This window comes from Molossus molossus, unplaced genomic scaffold, assembly GCF_014108415.1.
Source record: "Molossus molossus isolate mMolMol1 unplaced genomic scaffold, mMolMol1.p scaffold_m16_p_8, whole genome shotgun sequence".
In the NCBI taxonomy this organism is placed as follows: Eukaryota; Metazoa; Chordata; class Mammalia; order Chiroptera; family Molossidae; genus Molossus; species Molossus molossus.
In genome coordinates, this window is record NW_023425402.1 from 28,235,870 (window position 1) to 28,254,041 (window position 18,172).

The window sequence follows — 18,172 nt, forward strand, 5'->3', positions numbered from 1 at the left end:
CCAGAGGGTCCCGGGTTCAGTTCCTGCTAGGGGCATGTAACACCAAAAAAAAAAAAAAAAAAAAAAAGATAAGAAGCTATGTATAGCTATGTATGTCCTGCATAGTGTAATTATTCATATATTTCAATTCAATAATATTAATACATATTTTTGATACAGATGCCACTGAAGGCAATCTGCAGTATATAGTATATGCATAGTATTGCCTTTCTAAAATACAGACAATTCTGAATATGAAACATCCAATTGGCATTTTGCCCAATACCTTCCTATTTCTTGTAGAGGGGTATTTCCAGTTCTCAACCAATCTGATGAGGAGAAATGACTGACATGCTGACAATGTCCTAATCTAAATAAATGATCAAGTAGGTTTCAGTTACTAACTAGAACACTTTCTTAAGTTCTCTTGGGAGACTCATCATTCAAATGACTAGGGGAAATGTTTTTTCTTATGAAAAGCACTCTAATGATACATTTTTAAATAAAAAAAATTAAAATATTTAGACATGTAGGTTAGTTATCAAAATTAATCTTAAATTGATAAAAAGTCAAATACAATGAATATATAATGAAGAATTTGAGGAAACAGTTTTTTTCCTAAAACTAACAACAGTTATCCTAGATGCCTAAAATAAATATGTCAGATGAAAACAACATCAAAAATAGTGGGCATCAGGAGCTGGGTTCTTGTTCTGTTGAGATCATTTTAAACAATACCAAAGCCACTATTTTGATGCATGCAAAGGTCTGTAGATGGCATGAAAATATGGCTAACTTGTAGAGTAACTGTGGGAAATATCTCAAATTCAATAACCCTCTGTAAATTAAATCTTATTGTTGACTATAGTTTGTGACATAAGAGAATTGAATTACAACATAAGGGTGAGTCACTTTACAGCAAATAGTGCAACTTAAATGAATAGGACAAGCTGATATATACTTTGTAACTTTTATTAAGTTACTGGGGAACTGCAGGGCCTTACATTTAAGTTTTTACCAGAAGGGTTTTTGTAGACTCTTACTATCTCATTAAACATATAGCCTAAAAACAAGAGAATAATTTTATTTATTTTTCTTGCATAGACTTATCCTTTGGTAAGAGCCTTTTGCAAAGCATGCAAATAATTTGTTACTTTTTTAGCATATTAAATGCATATTCTCTCTGGTATGTTCAGGCGCAAAACAGAAACCTGTTCAATCAATGAATTGATTTAGATTTCAGACAGTATTTATTAGTCTTTAAGTCTGAGGCCTCTGGAGTCAGCAGATATGGTTTTGAATCCAACCTTCACTACTTGAATGGACTTGGGAAAGTTACTTAATGTTTCTAAGCTTCAATTTTCTCTGTCTCAGGTGTTGTTGCAAGGATCAAGTGAGATAAAGTGGCCCAAATAAATAGCATACAGGTAGTACAACGCTAACGTTAGTTACAATGATTCATTAGTTCCAGCTAGCCTCTGACTTACAGAGCAGTGGTTCCTACTAGGTGGGCTCTGACCTTTGAAGAGCTAAGAAGTTGTGCAAGGAGGTCCAAGAATCCATTTGTTTATTGCATATTCTGCTTTTTTTTTTTTTTTTTTAGTATATAGATACTGTCTCATTAATAAAACACAAATTCATTTATATCTTCAAGTAACTGAAACTAATATGTTCAATTACTAGTTGCTATGGGTGTGATAACAATTTTGGATGTTGGGCTGGATCTCTTCCACCTGCCTCCCCACTTCTACTCATCTCTCAAATCTGTCCTAAACCCTGGTATGACTAATGACAACTCCATCCACTGGGTCTCTTGTCCTCTGCCTCTGAATGGGTTCAGCCAATGGGAGCAACAGTAGGAGACTGGATGGTGAGTGAGGTCAGAGTATTCACTCCCTGGAGCTTCCTCCTTGTGGGATGGCCATGGCTGTCATTCTGAATCAGGTCCTGACAGGAGGGCTCTCTGACAGCTTTCTGTGTCTCCCTTTCCTTTCTGGTTTTGATGGCGAACACCTTGCCCCAGGGAAAATAGTCCCTAGTCACTGTACTCTGCCAGTGAAAATAGTGTCTTTATTAAACTCTCCCCCAAATTATCTTAAGAGTCTCATTTTTTTCCTTGCTGTGTAGACCCTAGTGTATAGACAGATTTTCAAGAAGGGTCTTTATTCTTGAAAACTTTGGGAACTACTATCTTCTCTACAGAGAAGAGGATTCTCTTCCTAGGTTGTGTAATTCATGCTTCAAGGAAAATAAAGACTTCCATTTTGATATTTTGCATATCAAACCAATACAATTTATATTGGAAATTATATATTCTCAACATTTTGCATCCAAATTAAATTGCTGTTAGAATCAAATATATGAAATGGTCTTTTGACTTTCATTTGCAATGTTACTGTATGTTTCTAGGTACTGTACATGATAGTTATTCTTTTCTACATCTATAAATGGTTTAGTATAAATTCTTGCTTAAAATTTGGGCAAGACATTGAGAAAAACCAACAGGTTGGTAAAATGTGAATTTGCATAATTTCAGAAGATTGATCACTGAAAATGTTAATGACTTTGAAGAGTACATTAAAATGGTGTAACAGAACATGAATAGAATTTAATATTTGGTCCAATTAAAGGTGTAAATCATAGGATGTAGCTTGTCTTGAGGCGAAGACGTCAAGTAATTGAGTTCCCCTGGAAACTGCAATTCTAGTCCTGTAATTTGAAGCTTGCCTAATAAACGCATCAATCTATTTCTTCATTTTTTTATCCTCATAGACACAGAGCCTGAGAAAGTGATAGTAGAGACCAGTTCTTACTATGTAATTTAGTTGAGCTGTCTCTTAAGGAATCTTTAGTGAAGTTTCTTTTCTGTTCCATTTGAAATTTTCCAGAACTAAAGACACCTTACAAGAAAAGTGGAGATTAATTAAAATTGTTATAGCTTCTGAACTCCAGGTGAACCTTTGTAAGGTTCTTACCTTGTGAACTTCCCTTAGATTTTCCACTGAAGATGATACAATTATTTCATTTAGGCACCTGCCAGATTCTACTTGATAATCCCCACAAATTCTGTATTCACTTGTGCTGACTAACTCGTCAATTAAAGATGATTTTCTCTAAAGATTTTTATCTTTCAGTTCTGCAAAGTCACTCATAACCTATTGTCTTACCTTTAAGATTCTAAATCAGCATTTCTTCTGATTTTGACCATGCCAATGCTAAAATAATAGTCATATTGTTTGTAAATGATAGAGAAACTTTATGCTTGTATAGTCTTCCTTATTCCACTTCTTTAGAAACTTACTTAATTTTCCTTCATAAATCCAAATCATATTTTTAAAAGTCCAATTAAAGAGCCACCATTTGAAAAGAAACAATTATAGACTAATTCTTGTAGAAAATAAACTTTCTCTCACTTTTAATTCCTAATACCTAACTATGTTATAGTAGTTGTTTCACTTACATTTATTTAAATATATACACAACTTGTAAATGACTCCTCCTCAAATTATTAGGAGCAAATATTAAAATGTATTAAAATTTTTAAAAGAAGTATACTGTATGGTGAGTATACTTTCTGGCATGCATACTTATATAATACATGCTTATTTAATTCTACTGTTAATCTTACCTTCTACTGGCATAGTTGCATCAATTGAAATAAACTAAAATTAGAGAATAAATACATTATGTAAAAAAATTTCTCAGTGTTTATCCATTTGTATTACAAATTGGTATTATAGTTAAGAATATTTTGGAGAAGATGGAAGTGGGCAGGACCAGAGGGAGGGTGAGTGGGCTGAGAGAGTGGGCTAGTGTGTGAGAGAGTGTGTGGACGTGAAGGTGGATGACCAAACTTGTCCAGTGCAGAGATGCAGAGCAGAAGGTTCCTGTGCTATGGATGGAGCAGCCGGCTACCTCAGTAAGTGGCTCTTCAGGGTCCTCCTCCCTGCACCATGGGGAGGTCCCGCTATTTTGGAAGATCCTGGATCTTCCCTGGGAGGAGGCAGTGGGAGCAGAAAGGGCCCAGCAACCTGAGCCCACCAGCGCACCTGGCACCATCAGACCAGTGGACACTCTGTGTCAACATAGACCGGTACATAGTAGTGGGGCTCCCAAGGTGCTGGTCATGAAAGCCACAGACAGCCTGGAGCCCAGCACCATCCCCTATAGTACCTGCCCCATCAGAGTCCAGATATACCCCCAGCAGCAGAGGCTCGGAGCAGACAGTCATCCCCAGGCAACAGAAGCACAGACCAGCAGCTGACACCCACACCCAAAATCTACAGCAAAAGCAGAGCAGGAGTTGAGCCCCATGGGACAGCAGCACTCCTCAGACACCAGCGGCGAGATCTGGGGCTCCACAGAGTTCTGTGCAGTCCAGAAGCTCACAAGATCACTGGGAAGCCAAAGCCCTAGAGTGACTGGTGCAATCCAGCTGCCTTCCCAGGGGACCTGAAGCATGTGGGGTCACCAGAGAGGCCTGTGTGACCCAGCAGGGACTGTGCCATCCAGTTACCCATGGGACCTCTGGGGTGGTGAAGCACCAGAGAGGCCTGTGCGACCCAGCAGGGACTGTGCCATCCAGTTACCCATGGGACCTCTGGGGTGGTGAAGCACCAGAGGCCTGTGGGACCTAGCAGGGACTGTGCGAACTAGTTACCCATGGGAACTATGGGGTGGGAAACACCAGAGAGGCCTGTGCACTCAGCAGGGACTGTGCCATCCAGTTACCCATGGGACCTCTGGGGTGCTGAAGCACCAGAGAGGCCTGTGCGACCCAGCAGCCTATGGGCACAGGCATAGAGCCTGGTCCCAAAGGGACTATGTGATCCAGCTACCCATGGGACCTGCAGTGTGCGGGGGCACCAGAGAGGCCTGTGAGACCCAGCTGTGCACAAGATAGGTGTAAAGGATGTGAAAATGGAGGTGGAGTGAATGAAAGCTACACAGACGATCTCCCAGGGCCAAACAAGAATTACAACTAAAATAAAGACAAATTCATGGAAAAAAGCAACAGAAAAGCAGCAGGACAGGACCATATAACCAGGGACACTGGTAGGACCTGCAGAGAGGCAAGAGCATGGCGGGCTGGGAGCCCACGGACAGCAGTACTCTTAACAGTGAGCAGTGCCCTTGGGGAATAAAGACCAAGCTGGCTCCACAGTACAGAGAGCCAGGACAGAGTACCAATATAGCCACAACCACTCACCTGGGGGCTATGGCAGATGGAGGGCAGACTAGGCTGGAACTCTGTGGGGACATCTGGAATTTGGAAGGCACTCAGAGTTTTTGCTAAGTTGCAGCCATAAAGGATGGTGGCCAGTGTGCTCCTTTCCAGAGCTGTGGGGAAAAGCCTCAGCACTTCCCCTCCTTGCAGATTCAGCCTTTCCCAGGTGAGGCAAAGAAATGCAAATTTAGGCTTATTAACAACCAGCATCTATTCCACCCTCTGGAAATCCTCTTATGCAGAACATCAGGGCTACATTCCAACTCACTGAGTAACTGAGACCACTAACCTCCAGGAAAAAGCTAGAGGATAACTGAACCTTTCCTGGGCTTGCAAATCTACCCAGGAGAGTAAGACTTGACAGTGGTGTTTAACGTGGGCTCACCCAGGCTCATCCAAATGCAGTACAGGGAGCCACAAACAGTAGAACACCAACACCCACAGGGAAAATTTGACAGGCTCCAAAACCCACTGAGATAGCCAAAATGGTGAAACAAAGAAACAGATCCCACATGAGAGAACAAGAGAACTCTATCGAAGATGAGATAAATGAAATGCAGTTAAGCAAATTATCAGAGGTAGAGTTCAGAGCCATGATCTTGAGGAAGCTCAACAGCATGAATAAGGACATCAGCACCATGAGTAAAGATATAGAAACATTGAAAACCAACCAAATGGAAATGAAGAATGACATAGCAGAAATAAAGAACACATTGGAAGTACTAACCAGCAGAGTAGAGGAAGCTGAGAACCAGATCAGTGAATTAGAAGACAGGGTAGAAAAAATCAACGAATCAGAAAACCAAAAGGAAAAAAATGATTAAAAAACAGAAAGACAGCTTAAGAGAACTATAGGACAACTGGAAATGTAATAACATTCGCATTATAGGAGTCCCCGAAGGGGAAGAAAATGGGCAAGGGTTAGAGAATATATTTGAAAAAATAGTGGAAAAAAATTTCCTAACTTGGTGAAGAAAAAAGCATTCAAGTTCAAAAAGCACAGAGAGCCCCAAGTAAGAAGAACCCAAAAAGGCCAAACCAAGACACATAGTAATTAAAATGCAAAAATTAAAGACAAAGAGAGAATCCTAAAGGCAGCAAGAGATAAGCAACAGGTTATCTACAAAGGAAACCCCATAAGGCTCTCAGCTCACTTCTCAACAGAAACACTACAGGCCAGAAGGGAGTGGCATGAAGTAATCAAGGTTATGAAAAACAAGGATCTGAACCCAAGACTACTCTATCCAGCAAGGTTATCATTCAAAATAGAACATCAAATAAAAATCTTCCCAGACAAAAAAAGGCTAAAGAATATATTAACACCAAACCAGCACTGCAAGATATGCTAAAAGGACTGCTGTAATTAGTAGAAGAAATAGGAAGAAAAATAGAACCACACTAAACAAAAATGGCAATAAATAAATACATATCAATTATCACCTTAAATGTGAATGGTTTGAATGCTCTGATAAAAAGACACAGAGTAGCTGACTGGATAAGAATGCATGACTCACACATATGTTGTTTACAAGAGACCTACCTCACAAGAAAAGACTCACATAGTTTGAAAAGGAAGGGATTAAAAAAATCTTTCAAGCAAACAGAAAGAAAAAAAAAGTTGGGGAGCAGTATTTATATCTGATAAAGTAGATCTCAAAATGAAGACCATAGAGACAAAGAAGGTCACTACATAATATTGAAAGGATCTATGCAACAGGAAGATATAACCTTGGTAAACACATATGCCCCCAATATAGGAACACCAACATATATTAAAAATATTTTGGAAGACTTCAAAGGAGAAATCAACAGCAATACAATCATAGCAGGGGACTTCAACACCCCACTGACATCACTGGATAGATCATCTAGACAAAAATTAACAAGGAAACAAAGACTCTAAATGAAGTGCTACATCAAATGGATTTAATAGATATCTACAGAGAATTACACACCAAAACCGCAGAATTCACATTTTCTCAAGTGCACATGGGACATTTTCCAAGATAGACCACATGTTAGGGCACAAACTAAGTCTCTACAAGTTCAAGAAGATTGAAATCATATCAAGCATATTCTCTGATCACAATAGCATGAAACTAGAAATCAATTGCAACAAGAACATGCAAAGACGTTTGAAAACATGGAGGCTAAACAGCATGTTATTGAAAAATAAATGGGTTAGCATGGAGATCAAGGAATAAATTAAAAACTTCCTGGAAACCAATGAAAATAAACACACAACAACACAAAATTTATGGGATGCATCAAAAGCAGTTCTGAGAGGGAAGTTCATAGCACTATAGGCCTACCTCAAGAAACAAGAAAAATTTCTAATAGACTATCTAACCTCATAACTTAAATAACTAGAAAGCAAACAAAAAGAAAACCCCAGAGCAAGAAGAAGGAAAGAGATAGTAAAGATCAGAGCAGAAATAAACGACATAGAGACCAAAAGAACAATTCAAAGGATCAATGAAACAAAGAGCTGGTCTTTGAAAAGATAAACAAGATCGATGGACCCTTAGCTAGACTCACCAAGAAACAAAGAGTGAGAACCCAAATACACAAAATCAGAAATGAAAGAGGAGAAATAATAACTGACACCAAAGAAATGCAAAGGATCGTTAACAGGTATTATAAACCATTATACGGCAACAAATTTGACAATCTAAGTGAAATGGGCAAATTTCTAGAAACACATAGTCTCCCAAAATTGAACCAAGAAGAGACAGAAAACTTGAACAGACCAATAAAAATGAAGGAAATTTAAGATGTAATCAAGACTCTACCAGCAAACAAAAGCCCAGGCCTGGACAGCTTCATGGGGGAATTTTACCGAACATTCAAAGAAGAAGTAATACCAATTCTCCTCAAACTATTTCAAAAAATTCAAGATGAAGGAAGACTTTCAAACTTGTTTTATGGGGCCAGCATAATTCTAATCCCAAAAACCAGAGAAAGACACTCCAAAGAAAGAAAATTACAGGCCAATATCCCTGATGAACATAGATGCCAAAATCCTGAACAAGATACTAGCAAATGGAATTCAACAATACATCAAAAAAATTATTCACCATGACCAAGTGGGATTCATCCCAGGGATGCAATATTCACAAATCAATAAATGTAATACACCACTTAAACAAAATGAAAGATAAAAATCACATGATCATATCAATAGATGCTGAAAAAGCTTCAACAAAATCCAGCACCTATTTTTGATAAAAACACTCAGCAATGTGGGAATAGAGGGATCATATCTCAATAAAATAAAGGCCATATAAGGAAGACCTACAGCCAACATCATACTCATTGGGCAAAATTTAGAAGCATTTCCCTTAAAAACAAGAACAAGACAAGGATGCCCACTTTTGCCATTCTTATTTAACATAGTACTGGAAGTCTTAGCCACAGTAATCAGACATGAAGAAAACATTAAAGGGATCCAAATTGGAAAGTAGGAAGTGAAACTGTCATTATTCGCAGATGACATGATACTATACGTAGAAAACACCAAAGACTCCATCAAAAATTTACTGGACTTAATAAATCAATTTGGCAAAGTAGCAGGATACAAAATTAACGTCAAGAAATTGATAGCATTCTTATACTCCAATGATGAAGTCACAGAAAGAGAAACTAAAAACAAATCCATTTACCATCACAGCAAAAAAATTAAGATACCTAGGAATAAAATTAACCAAAGAAATAAAGGACCTATTCACAGAAAACTACAGGTCATTAAAAAAAAGAAATAGAGGAAGATATAAAAAGTGGAAGCACATAACTTGTTCATTGATTGGAAGAATTAACATCATTAAAATGTTCACACTACCCAAAGCAATCTATAGATTCAATGCAATCCCCATCAAAATACCAACAACATACTTCACAGAATTATAGCAAATACTTCAAAAGTTCATATGGAACCAAAAAGACCTCGAATAGCCACAGCAATATTGAAAAAGAACAAAGTTGGAGGGATCACATTACCAGATTTCAGGTTATACTACAAAGCCACTGTAATCAAAACAGCCTGGTACTGGCACAAGAACAGGCAGATAGATCAATGGAACAGAATAGAGTACCCAGAAATGGACCCAAGACAATATGCTCAGTTTATATTTGACAAAGGAGGCAAGAGCATATAGTGGAGTAAAGACAGCCTCTTTAATAAATGGTGTTGGGAAAATTGGACAGCTACTTGCAAAAAAATGAAACTAGATGATCAACTTACACCATACACAAGAATAAATTGAAAATGGATAATAGACTTAAATGTGACTCATGAACTCATAAAAATCCTAGAAGAAAACGTAGGCAACAAAATTTCAGACATCATATGCAGCAGAATTTTCACTGATGCGTCACCTAAGGCAACAGAAACAAAGGAGAAAATGAACACATGGGACTACATCAAACTCAAAAGCTTCTGCACAGGAAAAGAAATAACCACCCAAATGGAAAGGCAACCCATTCTATGGGAGAGCATAATTGCCAATGATACATCAAATAAGGGGTTAATTTCCAAAATATATAGAGTGCTCATATAGCTCAACAAAAGGAAGACAAAGAACCCAACTGAAATATGGGCAGAGGAACTAAATAGACACCTCTTCAAACAGGACATACAAACGGCTGAGAGACATATGAAGAAATGCTCAACATTACTAATCATCAGAGAGATGCAAATTAAAACAACAATGAGGTATCACTTCACACCTGTCAGAATGGCTGCCATCAACAAATCATCAAACAGCAAGTGTTGGTGAGGGTGTGGAGAAGAGGGGACTCTAGTACATTACTGGTGGGAATGCAGACTGGTGCAGCCACTATGGAAAACAATATGGTGTTCCCTCAAAAAATTAAAAATTGAACTGCTATTTGACCCAGTGATCCCACTTCTGGGAATATACCTTAAGAAGCCTGAAACACCAATCAGAAAGAATCTATGTACCCCCATGTTCATAGCAGCACTATTTACAATAGCTAAGATCTAGAAACAGCCCAAATGTCCATCAGTATACAAATGGATAAAAAAGCTGTGGTTCATGCCCTGGCCAGTTTGGCTCAGCGGTTAGAGCGTCGGCCTGCAGTCCGGAGAGACCCGGGTTCGGTTCCCGCTAAGGGCGCGTACCTCGGTTGCAGTTTGTGCCCGGACCTGGTTGGTCGTGCGGGTGGCAGTCACTCGGTGTGTCCCTTTCACATCGATGTTTCTCTCTCTCTCTCTTCCTCTCTCTCCCTCCCACTCTATCTGTACAAAAAATGGAAAAATGTCCTCGGGTGAGGATTAAAAAAAAAAAAAAAGCTGTGGTTCATATACACAATGGAGTACTATGCAGCTATAAGAAAGAAAGATTTCTTATTCTTTGAGATGACATGAATGGGCCTGGAAAGTATTATCCTAAGCGAAACAAGCCAAGCAAAGAAAGACAAATATCACATAATCTCAATTATTTGTGGAATATAATGAACATAACAGTCTGAGGAACGGGGTAGTTCCAGAGATTTGGAAGTGGGGTACAGACTGCCAATCCCTAGAAGAGGGGGTGGGGAGAAAGATAAACCATAGAACTTATATTCATGTATGCATGACCAAAGGACATGGATAACAAAGCTGGGGACAGGGCGGGCGGGGAGGAACGGGCGGGGGTATCAGTGGGGTTTAAAGGAGAAACATCTGTAACAAAAATAAATTAATTAATTGATTAAAAAAAAGAATATTTCCCCACAGAGTTTTCCGAAATAATAGTGTTAATTCACTCACTCATTAATACATTCATTTAGTTTAATTTTATTTATTCAACAAATCCTTACTGAAAACCTCTAGTGTGCCATACACTATAATAGTATTGAAAATATGTTTTGACCAAAATATATACTTTATAATTATTGGAATACAGAATATTATTTTACAATTATTATAATACAGAATATTATTATCATTACAACTAAATTCATGACCTGCTCTTTTTATCTTTTCTTGTTTGGCACTAACATATCTCAAAACACAGAACTATTTTGTCAGTAAATATGATGCATATATTTCTAAATATTGTATTCTTTTTGAGTCATGAAGCTTTTATTTTGAGTCTTCATATTGTAGGGACACATCAGGTCTGACATTCATGTATTCGGCAATCATCTATTCAATACACAGCCCATGAAGTCTCAATGCCAGATACTGGGAAGGACATGAGGGTGGATTAGACAAGGATTCTGGGCACGTAGTACAGGTGATAGGGCACATGTGCACAGATGATCCCAATGTAAGATGGAGATAGAAAGTGCCATGGAGAAATAAAGATATGTTGCTATTGGAATTTAGGACAGAAACAGGTTATTCCTAAATAAAAGTCTAAGGAAAGACCTTTTGGAAGTGTTAAATTTTGAGCTAGACCTAGATGAGTAGAAAGAATTTTACCATAGAAAAATGAATATATGGTAAAGAAAAAAAGGTAGCAGAAGGACATAGAAAATATTCTTTTAAATATAAATCATACTTCATTTAAACAAGATACATTTCCCCCCAAATTATTCTATATTATTATTACTTTTAAAAATATAATTATGTTCAATTATTGTAGTATTCACTTTTTAAATATTCAAAGATAAGTTATCCTAATTTCCAATGTTTTGCTTCTTTCTTTTTTCTTAGTGTCAATTAAGCCCATTTAAATTTAACAGGAAGAAAGATGTTAAAAGTTCCTCACATTCAGAAAATTATTCCAAAATCTCTACAAGCTGACTGTGACTCTGAAGAGCTACGTTAAGAAAGTATCGTACTATGTTCTAGTTGTGTATGTAGTGTGTGGTAATTGTGTTTTCTACCAAACAGTTTCTGAAACAAATTAAAGAATTTTGTTATCACTGTTTTTTATGTACTAATACACAGTGATGGACTAGCAATTTAGTTGAAAATATTAGCAGTTGTCTTAAATATGTTGCCAAGTTGCATATACTTCTTATTTACTGTCTATAATGTGAAGCAAAACTCCCCAATCCCAAATAGCTGCTGTGTTCCAATATGTAATTGGGACACTTAAGAGGTTAACCACAGTAAAAGCTCTTAGTTCATGGTGGTTTTTCTATTTAACCTACTATAAACTCATCAGTTACTCTAAGTTGAAGATGGTAATTTCTTTAACAATATCTTTTGTCTGGCTTAGCTTTAAAGGGATCCGTTCACACCTATCTTTCTCCTAATTGCCTACAGTATTCTCTTTAAATAGATCTGCCTTCACCCCTTTCACTCTGCTGTCTCTCAGGTTGTGAAAAGCGCACACTTATGCAACACAGTGGATTTCCTTTGTTCTATAATGACCTTCCAGTTGTTCCTTTCTTTGCCATCTTCTCTCCTCCAAATATTATTTAACAAATCATTCAAATTTTTTTGGGTGCCAATAAAGTTGATCAATCAATGATCAAGTCTATAATGATTTTGTGACAATGAGTTACACTGGTTTCTATGAATCACAAATAGGGAGAACCGACTAATGGTATATGGACCCCTACTTTTCCATGAAATTTGTAACTCACTAAAACTTTTTTTTTTTTCAGAAAAAAACTTATTTTGTGAATGATTTTTCTAAAAATGCATATGTTTTATTTCAAGTTTATTCATAACCACAAAAAATAGAAACAACCTGAATATCCTTTACTGGTGAATGAAGAAACTGTGGTACATCCTTACAATAAAACACTGCACCGTAGAAGCAGAACACTGATATGCACAACATGAATAAATATCAACAACATTATGCTAAGTGAAGAAGCCAGACTCAAAAGGCCACATTTGTATTGCTTCATATTACTTACATGGTGTTCTAGAAAAGGCAAAAGTGTAGTGACAAAAATAAAGTCGTGGTGTCCAAGGCCTGGGTTGAAAAGTTGTCTATAATAGGCCATAAAGAAACATCTTGGACTGATTAAAAGGCCCTTTCGTAATTTTGGTGGTTTGCCAAACTGTACCCTCAATGGGCAAGATTTACTGTATATAAATAACATCTAAATAAATCTTGACTTAAAAAAGGTAAAAATTCATTGATATCACAAAGTTTGAGTTAATCTAATGAGATATATTCAACATTTATTAGAGACCCATCAGGAAAGAAAAGGAATTCTTGATTCATTAAGGTGTTTTATGAATATTCCTCATTTCAGAGCACCAATGTTTCCTTATCTTTTGTATTACAAATAAAAATTACATTTTAGGGAAAAAATAACTACATTGAACAATTGATTTGTTTTTATTGTTGCCTTAATTATGAAATCACTAAAATAATCTTTAAAAATAACTATTTTATTAAATACAGGGTTGTTAATGAGTTCATTGATTATCATAATCATCTGGTCTTAAAATAACACACCACTACTTCATTATTAACAATTGCAAGTTATTATCTTTTACCTTGCACAGTCTAAGCAACTTAATAAGTCAGACAGACAATGGAGAAAAACCACTAGCAGAAACTCTCACATAACATAACTGATATTCATATATGTGAAACAAAACAGCAGGATTAGAAATAATCCAGGAAAGGATGCATTAGGCAGCAAATGCCTTACCTTTGCGTTTGGGTGGTATAGCTGTTATCATACGTCTCATAGGTCTGGTCATCGTATTCACCCCCATAGCCATCATCATACCCCTGAGGCAGAAAGTGGTAGAAAGACCTATTAGCAATCAATTTGATTAATTGTGATCTGTTTTTTCCTTAATAAGATTTTATGAAATGTGACCTTGATTTAGTTTTTATATTTTGTTAGTTATACTGCATCAGGTTTTACTAGATTAACAATTTCCATATATTTTAATAATATTTCATGGATTAGGTATTAATATTTAATTATTAAACTCAGTATACCATTGAAGTACCAAAACCTACTCTAGGATTAATTTAGAATAGTGATTGATACTAATGTAGATAATTTAAGATATTCAAAATAAAATTTTCTATTGAAAATATTAAGGATAGATAACAACTGTGATAACCTAATGACAATGCTAACATGTTTGTTACAAACCTGCTAGTTTTTTCTTCCATCAATAGTAATCATAACAATGATTAAAGCTAAAATTTAGGACCCTTAAGTTGTAATTAACTTTCTATAAAACAAATGTAGTCAATATTGCTAAAAAAAAAGAAAAGAAAGGAGAGAAAAGAAGGAAGGAAGAGAAAGAAGCCAAATAAAGATTTTTGTTTTGCATTCTATGGTGTTTAAATCTCATAAATAAAATAAGATTTCATGCTGAGTTTGATTACCTGACTAAATTAGCTGCTAACAAAGCTAATGTAGATTTTCAATGCAGAATGTACAAGCAAGCTAGCAATTATACACTCAGTTATTAGTCACTCTGTGAGTGAATTGGTTTTATTTCCCATTGCGGTCATTGGCTTTACTCTAAACCCTAGCCATTCATCTCGATCACTCCCTACTTTGAAAAGACCTTTAGTTCTTCTGCCTCTGGACCATTGCTGGCGTGTTTCTTTCCCTGAAATGGAGGACTTCTATGCACCCTACAAATTCATAACTTCATTTAAGTCTGGAGGCTTATAAATCTCTTTCTTTATGTAGTTCAGAAATATAAACAAAAATGTGTAGATGTAAAAGTTTCCACATTTAATCGTGACTAAGATTTTGAGCTCATTGAATCTGAAGACTAATATTTTTTCATCAAATTAAGAAAGTTTTTAAAATACATGTTCTTTTACTTTTCCATCTGTCTTATAAACTCTTTCTATAATGCTGTTATTTATATATGAGGTTCTGAGTCTGACTTCAATTTCTTCAGTTGTTTCAGTAATATTTTCATCTCATCATAATTTTGCTCCACAGTATGGGATAGTCTTCATTTGTTAAAATCCTACTGACTTAAAGGCCACTTTGTATTACACAATCTTCAGGAAGTTTTTCCTGCTCTTTCCAAGCATATGACAACTATCTATCCAATGAAAATTTTTTGTTGTTGTTAATCCTCACCAGAGGATATTTTTTCCATTGATTTTTAGAGGGAGGGGGAGGAAGGGGAGAGAGAGAGAGAGAGAGAGAGAGAGAGAGAGAGAGAAACATCAATTTGAGAGAGACACAACGATTGGTTGCCTCCTGCACTCACCCTGACTAGGTGGGGGATTGAACCTGCAACCCTGGTACATGCATGCACTGGACCTAGAACCTAACCCACAACTCTTCAGTGCTCAGGCCTATGCTCTAACTATTGAGCAAACTGGTTAGGATGCTACCCTCTAAATTCAAATACCCTGTGGTTTTTTTTTTTTTTTTTCATCGTTACTTAGAATGTCCAAATATATACTGTATTTTTCGATAATTTTCTCTCTTTTTAGAATTTAAGCTTCTTAAAAGCAAGGACTATACACTTGTGGTACTTGGCATAGTGTATTCCAGATAGCATTCACTCAATAAGTATTTATTTACTTTTTAAAAAAATCTTCACCAGAGGATATTTTTCCACTTATCCTCTGATAGAGTGGGAGGGGAGAGAGAGAAACATTGCTGTGCGAGAGACGCATCTATTGGTTGCCTCCCGCATGACTCCAACCAGGGCCAGGGACCGAACTGAAACTGAGGTATATGCCCTTGACTGGAATTGAACCTAGGACTCTTTGGTCCACAGGCCTATGCTCTAACTGCTGAACCAAACCAGCCAGGGCTGTATTGACTTTTTAAATTACACAAAAGAAACTGTTCTTATCCAGTGTGGATATGATTGACTCAAATCAATCACCACTAAAAGAGAAATATTTTATGTGATGAATATATAGTAATATTATCTCTATTTTTTGGATAGCTTTACCATTTGGTCTGTGGAAGACTATCATATTTTTCTTTCTCACTTACCCTTTTACTTATTTTCAGTCTTACAGAAAAAATTCACAGAATATATAGGAATTCTTGAAATTTTTACATAGGTTGGTAAGTATAATAAAAGGGAAACCTTAAATATGTATGTTAGAACTTTATTCATTTGTCAGGGATGTGAACAACTTTGTTCTGAATTGAGTAATAGTTTTCACACACTAGAAAAATATTTTCTCAAATTTTTTATTCTTTTCACAATGTAAAGGTTATAGATATAACATCCTTTTAAGTTAAATCTGCACTATTAACATTTCTCCATAGTTTACTTGAGTCTGTATAATCATTGTAAGAAAAGATCAAGTCCTGGCTTTTAGAATTTCATTTGTCTGTGGTGTAAACACTCCTACTATGGCTAATTTCAGGCTAACAACATGATGTCCTTAAAAACAGATTTGGAAAGAGATGAATAGAACATCATTATATCTCATTTTGGTTAGAGCATAGATTATAATAGATAATTAGATAGCAATGAGTTTTTAAAGGTTAACTATTTTTGTCTTTAATATAATTAATTTAATTTTTAGTTTATGTAATTTAATTTTTTAATAACAATTATGTTTAACAAAACCTTTTTTTAATCTTCACCCGAGGATATGTTTACTGATTTTAGAGAGAAAGGAAGGGAGAAAGAGAGGGAGAGAGAGAGAAAAACATCAATGTGAGAGAGAAACATCAACTAGTTATCTCTTGTCTGTACCAACCAGGGAGGGATCAAACCCGAAACCTAGGTGTGTCCTGACCAGGAATCAAACCTGCAACATTTAGGCTCATAGGAGGATGCTCCAACCAACTGAGCCTCCTGGCCAGGGCCCAGATTTATGAAAATATTATAGGTCAGTTCTAGCACATCAGTGTTCTTGGCCCACTAGAGACCACCAGAGGTATAAAAACTTGAAATACCAATGGAAAATGTTTTGATAGAGTATGCAATTGGTGCTATCAGAACATTGGAAGGCATGTCTAAATGCATCTGAGGGTTTTAAGGAGAATTTCTCAAGAAAAGCCTTATTTATGATGGTTACTTGTGTGTATATATATATATATATATATATATATATTTTTATCCTCACCCGAGGATATTTTTCCTTTTTTTTTTGTACAGATAGAGTGGGAGGGAGAGAGAGGAAGGGAGAGAGAGAGAGAAACATCGACGTGAAGGGACACATCGAGTGGCTGCCACCCGCACGACCAACCAGGGCCGGGGACAAACTGCAACCGAGGTACGTGCCCTTAGCGGGAACCGAACCCAGGTCTCTCTGTACCGCAGGCCGACGCTCCAACCGCTGAGCCAAACCGGCCAGGGCCATAAATATATATTTTTTTAGGAGGACAAGTGGGTAGTGTGAGAGCATTCCAATTTCCAAGAACAACAAGTGTGAATGCTTTACAACATGAAAGAAAGCACCGTGTTTGGTGAAATGCTGGTAGTTGCATCTAACTAAACACAGAATTCTTAAGAAATGGTAGGCAGTTGGGCTAAAGAAATAGGTAGGAGACAGCTCTGAATAGGTAGGAATTTATAAATTCCATTTGAGTCTTCTAAAAAATTTCAAGTATTTGGGGACTAGACTACAATTTTTCCCTCTACCTTCTTTTACGTGTTAATTATATTCATTATAAAACCCCTTGACAATAACTTCAACATTTGAATCATTCATGTCCTTATTTTTTTTTCTTGGTTTTTGCTGATTTTATATATTTTTTAACATGTCTTGTAATTTTTTATGTATTAATTTGTTTTTGTTACAGATGTTTTTCTCCATTGATACCCTCCTCCCCTTCCCCATCACCCCATCCCCAGCTTTGTTGTCTATGTTCATTGGCCATGCATACATGCATGTAAGTTCTGTGGTTCATCTCTTCCCTCATAAACCCCCCTCCTCTGAGGCTTGTCAGGCTGTATCCCACCTCCATGTCTCTGGGTTAATTTTGTTCAGCAGTTTGTTTAGTTCATACATTCCACAAACAAGTGAGATCATGTGATATTTGTCTTTCTCTGCTTGGCTTGTTTTGCTTAGCATAATACTCTCCATGTCCTTCTATGCCATCTCAAAGGATAACAGATCTTTATTTCTCACAGCT

At 36.6% G+C, this 18,172-nt stretch overlaps 1 protein-coding gene across 3 annotated transcripts in view; it reads right to left on the reverse strand.

Annotated features, from left to right (window-relative positions):
- KHDRBS2 (KH RNA binding domain containing, signal transduction associated 2) overlaps positions 1-18,172 on the reverse strand; it is a 571,685-nt gene that overhangs the window by 55,648 nt on the left and 497,865 nt on the right. For all 3 annotated transcript variants that reach the window (XR_004957703.1, XM_036248791.1, XM_036248792.1), the window contains one exon: positions 13,778-13,860. Coding sequence is in view for 2 of the 3 variants with exons in the window: in XM_036248791.1 (XP_036104684.1) it covers positions 13,778-13,860 (83 nt within the window). In the remaining variant the exon portion in view is untranslated. The remainder of the gene's footprint in view (positions 1-13,777; positions 13,861-18,172) is intronic.